The sequence below is a fragment of the Pezoporus occidentalis genome, unplaced genomic scaffold (genome assembly GCF_034315485.1).
Source record: "Pezoporus occidentalis ecotype Australia unplaced genomic scaffold, CSIRO_AGI_Poc_V1 ctg308, whole genome shotgun sequence".
Taxonomy (NCBI): Eukaryota; Metazoa; Chordata; class Aves; order Psittaciformes; family Psittacidae; genus Pezoporus; species Pezoporus occidentalis.
In genome coordinates, this window is record NW_026915030.1 from 21,266 (window position 1) to 32,816 (window position 11,551).

Genomic DNA, 11,551 nt, shown 5'->3' on the forward strand with positions numbered 1-11,551 from the left:
GGGGCGGGCGCTCCCCGCATGGCGGCCGCGGGGCCCCCCCCGAGCGCAGCGGGCGGGAGGAGCGGCCCCGAGCGGCGGTAGCGCAGTGAGGAGCGGGCGGTGAGTGCGGGATGGGGGGGGGGGGACGACACCGGTCCTTGGGTCCGTGTCTGTGTGTGTGTGTGCCCCCCCCCCCCCCATGTCGGCATCGGCCGCGCAGGTGCTGAATCTCCCCCCCCCCCCAAACACCCCAGCAGAGGGGACCCCCCTGCAAAGGGAAGGGGGACCCCAACTATAGACCCCCCAATAAAGGGGAGTGGGACCTTGGTAGAAACAGCCCCCCCCCCCCCCCAAACAGGGATCTCCCAAGGGAAGGGCTCCCTCCCGGTATGGGGCTTGAGTAGGAACCCCCCTCCCCATGCAGGGACATAGACACCCCCGGCACAGGGGACTCCCCTGCAAAGGGAAGGGAGACCCCGGGTATTGACACCCCCAAAGGAAGACACCCCCCCCCCACTCCCCGGCATGGGGCTGGAGTGGAGGATGTGCACACACAGAGCAATGGGGGGGTCACTGGGGCACCCCCAGGAGGGGATTCACCAGCTCTTGTATTTCTACCCCCCCCCCGCTGGATGGGGGGAGCCATGGGGGTATCCCCCAGTGCACCCCTAATAGGGGGGTATCTATGGCTCCATCACGGGCCTCCCCAGGGGGGTGATGCACACCATGACTGGGCAGCTGACTCATTCAGCATGGGGGGACCTGTCTATGGGTGAGGGGAAACTGAGGCACGGGGAGGGGACACACCAAGGCAAGGTAAATACTCCCCCCCCCCATCCATCCATCCATCCATCCATCCATCCATCCATCCATCCATCCATCCATCCATCCGCAGCCATGGCCGACCCCAGCCACATCCAGTCGGCTGCTTCCAAGAGCATCCGTCCCTTCCGCTCAAGTGAGGAGTACCTGGAGGCCATGAAGGAGGACCTGGCCGAGTGGTTCAACACCCTCTACGACCTGGACATCCATGCGGATACGTTCCTGGAGAGCCTGGAGACGGGCGCTCACCTCTGCCGCCACGCCAACAACGTCACCCGCAGCGCCCGCGCCTTCCAGCGCCGGCACCCGGAGCCGGGCGCCCGCGTCCCCCGCAACGAGGTGCAGTTCCAGGCCAAGAACGTGGCGCCCGGCTCCTTCGTGGCCAGGGATAACGTCTCCAACTTCATCCGGTGGTGCCGGCAGGAGCTGGGCATCCAGGACGTGCTCATGTTCGAGACCAACGACCTGGTGCTGAAGAAGAACGAGAAGAACTTTGTGCTCTGCCTGCTGGAGGTGGCGCGGCGGGGAGCCAGGTTCGGCATGTTGGCCCCCATGCTCATCCAGATGGAGGAGGAGATCGAGGAGGAGATGAGGGACCCAACGGGGACCCGGCGCCAGGAGGGCCGGGACCCACAAGCACCCTCGTACCCCGGGCAGGCCCGACCCATCTCCCTCTGCGACCTGAAGAACCTGGATGAGCTGGTGAGACCCACTGTGGGGCCAGCGCTTCACCCAACGGGCTCTATGGGCCTCTCTCTACACTCAGTGGGGTGCTCTGTGGACCAGGGGAGGTCCCTATGGCCCATGGGATGTCCTCCTTATCCACCCAGTGGGGTGCTCTATGGCTCTGAGGCCCATGGGAGGTCCTCCCCATCTACCCAATGGGTGCTCTATGGTCCAGGGGAGGTCCCACCCATCCCTATGGCCCATAGGAGATCCTCTCCATCTACCCAATGGGTGCTCTATGGTCCAGGGGAGGTCCCTATGGCCCATGGGAGGTCCTCTGCATCCACCCAATGGGGTGCTCTATGGCTGTGAGGCCCATGGGAGGTCCTCTCCATCTACCCAATGGGTGCTCTATGGTCCAGGGGAGGTCCCTATGGCCCATGGGAGGTCCTCTGCATCCACCCAATGGGGTGCTCTATGGCTCTGAGGCCCATGGGAGGTCCTCTCTGTCCACCCAATGGGGTGCTCTATGGCTCTGAGGCCCATGGGAGGTCCTCTCATCTACCCAATGGGTGCCCTATGGTCCAGGGGAGGTCCCACCCATCCCTATGGCCCATAGGAGATCCTCTCCATCCACCCAATGGGTGCTCTATGGTCGAGGGGAGGTGCCTATGGCTCATGGGAGGTTCTACCCACCCACTGGGTGCTCTATGGTCCAGGGGAGGTCCCTATGACCCATAGGAGGTCCTCTCTATCCACCCAATGGGGCTCTTGGTGGCCGGTGGGAGGTCCTCAGTGGCCTCCTGACGTCAGGATGGGTTATGTGGGGGGGGTGGCCATGGCCACAATGACTGGGAGGGGACAGACGGGACCCCAGCGTCACCCCCTGTCCCTGCATCCCCTCCTCCCCATGGCAATGGGGGGCACAGGACCTGCCCCCCCCCCCCGCCAGCACCATGGGGACAGACAGAGGGACATGGGGACAAACAGCCATGACAAGGGGGTGCCCCCCCCCCCGCCCGGCTCAGCGGGGATTAGAGCTGGGCTGGGAGCAGGAGCCGGATTAACACAGGGACACGGGGGGGGGGGAATTCCCTCCCCTGAGCCCTAAACTCAGAGCACCTCCAATGAGACCCCCATTCCCCATTGGGGATGCTGAGGAAGGGGATTGGGGGGGGGGGGGTCACATCCTGCCTCTTGTCGGCTCCCCCCCATCCCAGCGCCGCATTTTTCCGGGCTGCGTAATTCCTCTCCATGGGCTTTTATGGGCAGCGCCGGAGCCGGGGAGGAGCCTGTGGGGCCGCATCCGGACCCATGGAGCCGTTGTGTGTGTCCTAGGGGGGCAGCAGGGTCAGGACCCCCCGAGCCCCCCCTGCCCTCCGTGGCCCTAAGGCCAGGGCAGGATGTGGCCGTGTCCCTGCATCCCCCCTGGATCCCGGCCTGATCCCTGACGTCAGCGCAGGCAGGAGGCACAGAGCAGGCAGGGAGCTGTGGGGGCACCTCTGCTATGGGGTCCCCTGTTATGGGGGGGGGGAACCGCCCGAACCCTCCCCTTGTCTTGTTATGTTGAGGGGGGTGGGATTTAATCCCTTTCTATGGGTGCTCATGGGATGCTGGGGGTCCCTGCCCCATAGTGGGGTGCTCAAACCCCCCATGGGTCAGGGAGGGATGTTCCCAGCTTTGGGGTGCTCTGTGCTCCCCACACCAGGGTCCGGGCACACGTGGGCTCCATAGGTGGCAGATGGAGTGAGTTGTGCCCATTCTCAGCCTGCTAAGGGGTGGGTGTCCATAGGACCCCCCCAAGGTCCATCTCCCATGGGTTGTGGGTGCTGCAGGGGTGGCACCCAGGGAGCTCCGCTGTCCCCTCTGGGTGCACCCATCCTAGGGGCTGCCCCATAGCAGGGTCTGGCCCCACTGATCCCTCGCTCCCGCTGCAGGTGCGGGAGATCCTGGAATGCTGCTCCTGCCCCTCCCAGTTCCCCATGGTCAAGGTCTCAGAGGGGAAGTACAAAGTGGGGGACTCCAACACCCTCATCTTCGTGCGGGTAAGAGCCAGCACCCACCGTGACCCCATTGTGCCCCCCTTGTGTCCCCATTGCGTCCCCACTGCTGCCCCACACAGGGCACTGGGGGTGTCTGTGCCCCCCCTGACGCAGGTGTCCCGGGGGGCTGCAGGTGCTCCGGAGCCACGTGATGGTGCGCGTGGGGGGCGGATGGGACACGCTGGAGCATTACCTGGACAAGCACGACCCGTGCCGCTGCGCCTCACTTGGTGAGTGCCCAAGCATCCCATAACAGTGACATCCCATAATAGTGACACCCCATGACAGTGACATCCCATAATAGTGACACCCCATGACAGTGACATCCCATAATAGTGACACCCCATAACAGTGATATCCCATAATAGTGACACCCCATAACAGTGACATCCCATAATAGTGACACCCCATGACAGTGACATCCCATAATAGTGACATCCCATAATAGTGACATCCCATAAAAGTGATACCCCATAACAGTGACACCCCATAATAGTGACAACTCTTAACAGTGACAGTTCATAATAGTGACACCCCACAACAGTGGCATCCCATAATAGTGACATCCCATAACAGGGACACCCTATAACAGTGACACCCCATAATAGTGACATCCCATAATAGTGACACCCCATGACAGTGACATCCCATAATAGTGGTATCCCTTAACAGTGACACCCCTCAATACTGACATCCCATGAAAGTGATACCCCATAACAGTGACACCCCATAATACTGACATCCCATAAAAGTGATACCCCATAACAGTGACACCCCATAATAGTGACAACTCTTAACAGTGACAGTTCATAATAGTGACACCCCACAACAGTGGCATCCCATAATAGTGACATCCCATGATAGAGACACCCCATAACATTGATGCCCCATAACGACGACACCTTGTAATATTGACACCCCGTAACAGTGACATCCCATAACAGTAACGTCCCATAATAGAGACACCCCATAGCAGTGAGACCCCATAACAGTGACATCCCATAATAGACACCCATAACAGTGACACCCCATAACAGTGACACCCTGTAAAAGTGACACCCCATAATAGTGACATCCCAGAGTAGAGACACCTCATAACAGTGACACCCCGTAACAGTGACACCCCATAATAGTGACACCCCATAACAGTGATATCCCGTAATATTAACATCCCCATAATAGTGACACCCCATAATAGCGACACCCCAAAACAGCGACACCCTGTAACAGTGACATCCCATAATAGAGACACTCCATAACAGTGACACCCTGTAACAGTGACACCCCTAACAATGACACCCCGTAACAGTGACACCCCATAACAGTGACACCCCATAACAGTGACATCCCATAATAGAGACACCCCATAACAGTGACACCCCATAACAGTGACACCCCGTAACAGTGACACCCCATAACAGTGACACCCCATAACAGTGACACCCCATAACAGTGACACCCCATAACAATGGCACCCCATAACAGTGACATCCCATAATAGTGACGCCCTCTCGCAGTGCCCCATCCTCTCCCCAGTCCATCCGCTCTGGGCCTCCCTTCCCTGACCCATCTGCAATGGAGGTGGTGACCCCGTCCTGGGGACCCCTGGTTGGGATGGGGCTGTGGGTGCGATGGGTGCCAATGGATGCGGTGGGTGCCGATGGGTGCCAGTTGGTGCAATACATGGAGTGAGTGACACCATGGGTGCCAATGATTGCAATGGGTGCAATGCATGCAATGGGTGCCAGTTGGGTGTAATGGGTGTCAATGGGTGCAATGCATGCAATGGGTGCCAGTTGGGTGTAATGGGTGTCAATGGGTGCAATGCATGCAGTGGGTGCCAATTGGGTGTAATAGGTGCCAATGGGTGCAATGCATGCAGTGGGTGCCAATTGGGTGTAATAGGTGCCAATGGGTGCAATGCATGCAGTGGGTGCCAATTGGGTGTAATAGGTGCCACTGGGTGCAATGCATGCAGTGGGTGCCAATTGGGTGTAATAGGTGCCAATGGGTGCAATGCATGCAGTGGGTGCCAATTGGGTGTAATAGGTGCCAATGGGTGCAATGCATGCAGTGGGTGCCAATTGGGTGTAATAGGTGCCAATGGGTGCAATGCATGCAGTGGGTGCCAGTTGGGTGTAATGGGTGCCAATGGGTGAAATGCATGGAATGGGTGCCAGCTGGGTGTAATGGGTGCCAATGGGTGCAATGCATGCAATGGGTGCCAGTTGGGTGTAATGGGTGTCAATGGGTGCAATGCATGCAGTGGGTGCCAATTGGGTGTAATAGGTGCCAATGGGTGCAATGCATGCAGTGGGTGCCAATTGGGTGTAATAGGTGCCAATGGGTGCAATGCATGCAGTGGGTGCCAATTGGGTGTAATAGGTGCCAATGGGTGCAATGCATGCAATGGGTGCCAGTTGGGTGTAATGGGTGCCAATGGGTGCAATGTATGGAATGGGTGCCAACTGGGTGTAATAGGTGCCAATGGGTGCAATGTATGCAATGAGTGCCAGTGGCTGTAATGGGTGCAGTGCATGCAATGGGTGCTATTTGGGTGTAATAGGTGCCAGTGTGTGCAATGCATGCAGTAGCTGCCATTTGGGTGTAATGGGTGCAATGCATGCAATGGGTGCCAGTTGAGTGTAATAGGTGCCAATGGATGCAATGCATGCAATGGGTGCCAGTTGGGTGTAATGGATGCCAGTGGGTGCAATGTATGGAATGGGTGCCAATTGGGTGTAATAGGTGCCAGTGGGTGCAATGCATGTGATAGCTGCCAATTGGGTGTGATGGGTGCAACGCATGCAATGGGTGCCAGTGGGTGTAATGGGTGCAATGCATGCAATGGGTGCCATTTGGGTGTAATAGGTGCCAGTGGGTGCAATCCATGCAATAGCTGCCAATTGGGTGTAATAGGTGCCAATGGGTGCAATGCATTCAATGGGTGCCAAGTGGGTGTAATAGGTGCCAATGGGTGCAATGCATTCAATGGGTGCCAATTGGGTGTAATAGGTGCCAATGGGTGCAATGCATGCAATGGGTGCCAGTTGGGTGTAATGGGTGCCAATGGGTGCAATGTATGGAATGGGTGCCAGTTGGGTGTAATGGGTGCCAATGGGTGCAATGCATGCAATGGGTGCCAGTTGGGTGTAATGGGTGCCAATGGGTGCAATGTATGGAATGGGTGCCAACTGGGTGTAATAGGTGCCAATAGGTGCAATGTATGCAATGAGTGCCAGTGGCTGTAATGGGTGCAGTGCATGCAATGGGTGCAATAGGTGCCAGTGTGTGCAATGCATGCAATAGCTGCCATTTGGGTGTAATGGGTGCAATGCATGCAATGGGTGCCAATTGAGTGTAATAGGTGCCAATGGGTGCAATGCATGCAATGGGTGCCAGTTGGGTGTAATGGATGCCAGTGGGTGCAATGTATGGAATGGGTGCCAATTGGGTGTAATAGGTGCCAGTGGGTGCAATGCATGTGATAGCTGCCAATTGGGTGTGATGGGTGCAACGCATGCAATGGGTGCCAGTGGGTGTAATGGGTGCAATGCATGCAATGGGTGCCATTTGGGTGTAATAGGTGCCAGTGGGTGCAATGCATGTGATGGCTGCCAATTGGGTATGATGGGTGCAATGCATGCAATGAGTGCCAGTGGGTGTAATGGGTGCAATGCATGCAATGGGTGCCATTTGGGTGTAATAGCTGCCAGTGGGTGCAATCCATGCAATAGCTGTCAATTGGGTGTAATAGGTGCCAATGGGTGCAATGCATTCAATGGGTGCCAATTGGGTGTAATAGGTGCCAATGGGTGCAATGCATTCAATGGGCGCCAATTGGGTGTAATAGGTGCCAATGGGTGCAATGCATGCAATGGGTGCCAGTTGGGTGTAATGGATGCCAATGGATGCAATGTATGGAATGGGTGCCAACTGAGTGTGATAGGTGCCAGTGGGTGCAATGCATGCGATAGCTGCCAATTGGGTGTAATGGGTGCAATGCATGCAGTGAGTGCCAGTGGGTGTAATGGGTGCAATGCATGCAGTGAGTGCCAGTGGGTGTAATGGGTGCAATGCATGCAATGGGTGCCATTTGGGTGTAATAGGTGCCAATGGGTGCAATGCATTCAATGGGTGCCAATTGGGTGTAATAGGTGCCAATGGGTGCAATGCATGCCAGTGGGTGTAATGGGTGCAATGCATGCAGTGGGTGCCAATGGGTGTAATAGGTGCAATGCATGCAGTGGGTGCCAATGGGTGTAATAGGTGCCAATGGGTACAATAGGTGCCGATGGTGCAATGGGGTCACCATGCGTGCGATGGGTGCCAATGGACCCTGACCCATCCCCTCTGTTCGCAGCCCACCGCCAGTCCCGAGCTCCCCCCGCCTGCCCCAGCCCCGGTCCCTCCCGGCGCCCCCCCAGCAGAGCCGTGGGGCTCACAGGCACCCCCAGGCCTGGCTCCAGGCAGGAGGGGGGGTCCCCGCGGAGGGCTTCAGCCCCACACACCGGCCCTGGCAGCCCTGGCAGGAGCCCCGCACGCACCGCACTCAGGTACCGGGCGCTGCGGGCATGGGGGGAGCACCCACTGCTGCCCCACAGCACACATCAGACCCATGGCAGTGCCCAGCCACATGGGGGTGTAATGGGGGGGTGTAATGGGGTTGTAATGGGAGGCAATGGGGGAGTGTAATGGGAGGCAGTGAGGGGGTGTAATGGGAAGCAATGGGAGGATGTATTGGGGTTGTAATGGGGGCAATGGGAGGATGTAATGGGGTTGTAATGGGATGCAGTGGGAGAATGTAATGGGGTTGTAATGGGAGGCCATGGGGGGTGTAATGGGGTTGTAATGGGAGGCAATGGGGGGTGTAATGGGGTTGTAATGGGAGGATGTAATGGGGGGCAATGGTGTGTGTAATGGTGGGACAATGGGGGGCAATGGGAGTGAAGAATGAGGGGGACTTTAGGGCAATGGGGTGGTGCAATGGGGCAATAGGGTGAATGGAGGTGGAATGGGAGGACAGTGAGGGGGCAATGGAGGGAATGGGGGTGTGTAATGGGGGGCAATGGGGGGTGCATTGGGAGATCAATGGGGGTTGTAATAGGGATGAATGGGGGCAGTGGGGTCTGGAATGGGATAATGGGGGGTAAGAGGGGATGTGTAATGGAGGGGTGCAGTGGGGGCAATGGTGGGAGTGGTGCAATGGAGGGGCAATAGGGTGGCAATGAGGGGAAATGAAGAGCAAGGGTGGTGTGCAGTTGGGATCAGTGGGGGGAGAAATGGGGAGCAATGGGGGGCAATAACAGAACAATGGGGGACAAAGAGGTACAATAGGTTGCCTGAGGGTGTGTAACGGGGAGCAATGGGGGACAATGGGAATGGGGGAGTGGTCAATAATGGGTGCAGTGTTGGGGCAATATTGGGGTGCAATAGGGTGGCAATGTTGGGGGGCAATAGGCATCAGTGTTTGGTCAGTGTTGGGGTCAGTGTGGGTGACTATGGGGATGCAATGGGGGGGGTCACTATTGAGGTGCAGTGGGGATCACTACTGGGATACAATGGGGGGCCACTATAGGGATGCAGTGGGGGGGGTCACTATTGAGGTGCAGGGGGGGTAACTATTGGGGTGCAATGGAGATCACTATTCGGATACAATGGGGGGGTCACTATTGGGGTGCAATGGGGGTCACTATTGGGATGCAGTGGTAGGAGGTCACCATTGGAGTGCAATGGTGGGAGGTCACTATTGGGGTACAATGGTGGGAGGTCACCATTGAGGTACAACGGGGGGGTCACCATTGAGGTACAACGGGGGGGGGGTCACCATTGGGGTACAAGGGGGGGGTCACCATTGAGGTACAACGGGGGGGGGTCACCATTGGGGTACAAGGGGGGTCACCATTGGGGTACAACGGGTACCGCTTCAATGCTCCCTGACCCCCCCCTCCTTTCCCTGTCCCCGCAGGCCCCGCGCCCGCCGCTGCTCGGGCGACAGCGACTCCTCGGCCTCCTCCGTGCCCAGCGCCCCCTCGAGCGCCCCGAGACCCCGCGAGGAGCCGGAGCCGCAGCGCTCCCGCAGCCCCGGTCCTCCCCGCACCCCGCAGCGCTCCCGCAGCCCCGGGGCGCAGCCGCTGCTCCTCATCAGCCGCGGCCCCGCCGGGCAGCACTCGTGGAGCCGCGCCCCGCCGCGGGAGGAGCCGGAGCGGGGCCCGCGCTGGTTGGAGCCCGCTCAGGAGCAGCGGCTGCTGCGGGAGCTGGAGCGGGAGCTCCTCGCCAACACCCGCGCCATGGCCGAGCTGGAGCGGGCGGAGCCGCCCCCCGCGCCCCCCGCCGCCGACTCCGCCTATTGCTCCTCCAGCTCCTCCTCATCCTCCCTCAGCGTCTTCGCCAAGGCCGGAGCCGCCGCTCCCCCCCGCACCGCCCGTGCGGGGCCGCGGCCCCCTCCCTGCAGCTCCTCCGATGAGAGCGGCGACGGCCCCGGCTCCGACACGGACTGGGGAGCGGCGGAGGACGAGCCCCCCCCGCCGCGGCCCCGCGCCCGGCCCCGCCTGGACACGCAGCCCCATAGGAAGCCGTCGAGGATCCCCACGCCGCGGGGCTGTGGGGCAGCGCCCCCCCGCGGCAGCCCCAAGGCCGGGGGGCACCGGCCGTGGGGGGCTCTGCAGAGCGTCCTCTCCTCCTTCCTGGAGCCCGCCTGGGCCCCGCGGGAGCACCAGGGGCTGGAGGAGGACTCGTGGCCGTGAGGCACCCGCGGGGTGATGGCGATGGCCCCGACGGACCGCAGCCGCGGTACCGGATACCCGGCCCGGACCTGCGGCGCTTGGGGACTGTTGGCGGTGGGCCCCGGTCCCGTGGGGGACAAAGGCAGCGGGGCCGGAGCAAGGAGCTGCAGCGTGGGCACACGGGAACAGGGCTGGAGAGGAAGCGGCTCCAACCCCAGCTGCGCCTCTCCTGTCCACTCCTCTCGGTCACCTTCATCCTCATCCTCATCATCATCTCCTCTCTTACCCCCTTTCCACCTGCTCCCTCCTCCTCCGAGGTGACTCTGTCCCACCCTGCATTCCCTCTCTCCAGCCCATCAGGCCTGGATATAGCTCATCTGATGTCCCTATGGTGGGACCCCCACCCCTGGCCCCGCATGTGCCCCCCCCCAGCCAGTAAAGACCAATGGAGCCGATCCCGGTGCATCCAGTCTGTGTCCTGGGCTCGGACCTGCTCAGGAGGGGATGAGACCCCCGGCCCAAAGGGCTGGGGTCCTCCATTGGGAGCAATGGGGAGAAGAGCCGGGCTCAGGGTGCACCCCCTGCAGCCATGGGGACCCCTCTAGGTCTCCACAGCAGCCCATGGCAGCGCTTTACCATGGCAGGGGGCTCAGCCCCACTGCTGTTGTGCAGGGCTGGCTGTGGGTCACTGTGGGGTTGAGACCTGCTGGTGGTGACCATCCTACAGCCACTATGGGGATCCCAGAGCCCTGCACCGCCCCATGGGGGGCCAGAGCCCCTGTGCTGGGGGGGTGCTGGTGCCCATCTCCACAGCCAGGGCTCACCCCATGGGACCCCCAACCCCAGCAGCATCCCCGGGGGCAGACAACACCTTCATGGATCACTCACCGTGACCAGAGCATAGAGTTCTAGTGTATATATTAGATATCTCCTGTACCCAGTGCTTCCAGGGAGGGGTGACCCATGGCTTGAGCTCAGGGGTTGAAGGAGCAGCACATCCTCGCCAGCACCCATGGGTGACAGTGGGGAGCCGTGGGGCTGCTCGGAGGGGGCAGAGGGAGGAGTATGATTGATGCTTGGAGCCCTCCCAGGCCCATAGAGGGGCTGGATGGGGCTGGAAAAGCCCTTTTTGTGCTACACGTGGAAGCACAGCCTCAGGTTTGAGAGCCTGGAGCCCTTCTGGGATCCCTGGAGCAGCTCCCATGAGGAGGAGACCCTCTCCCATGGCTGCAGAGCGAGCCCATGGGTGCTGAACCCTCCCCCAGAGCCCACCATGGGCGGTGGATGGGCGCAGGGTGAAGCAGAGCAGCAGCCCCC

General features: G+C 60.0%; 1 protein-coding gene and 1 long non-coding RNA gene across 4 annotated transcripts; one reads left to right on the plus strand and one right to left on the minus strand.

The window, feature by feature from the left end:
* Window positions 1-8: 8 nt before the first annotated feature.
* On the plus strand, window positions 9-10,262 carry GAS2L1 (growth arrest specific 2 like 1). 3 transcript variants are annotated; one of them, XM_062627789.1, is made up of 6 exons: window positions 9-103; window positions 875-1,503; window positions 3,405-3,512; window positions 3,643-3,739; window positions 7,873-8,065; window positions 9,478-10,262. In XM_062627789.1, exons 2-6 carry the CDS (start codon window positions 877-879, stop codon window positions 10,253-10,255), a joined length of 1,803 nt encoding a protein of 600 aa, XP_062483773.1. In that variant the 5' UTR covers window positions 9-103; window positions 875-876; the 3' UTR covers window positions 10,256-10,262. The 3 variants fall into 3 exon arrangements, with proteins under 3 accessions (XP_062483773.1, XP_062483775.1, XP_062483774.1); XM_062627791.1 differs by having other exon boundaries at window positions 3,624-3,739; window positions 9,478-10,113; XM_062627790.1 differs by lacking the exon at window positions 7,873-8,065 and having other exon boundaries at window positions 3,624-3,739.
* An 873-nt stretch (window positions 10,263-11,135) lies between these two features.
* LOC134168294 (uncharacterized) lies at window positions 11,136-11,545 on the minus strand. The gene is made up of 2 exons (XR_009966485.1): window positions 11,450-11,545; window positions 11,136-11,410 (listed from the first exon to the last, which is right to left on the minus strand). It is a non-coding gene; the product is annotated as an uncharacterized LOC134168294 (long non-coding RNA).
* Window positions 11,546-11,551: the final 6 nt, after the last annotated feature.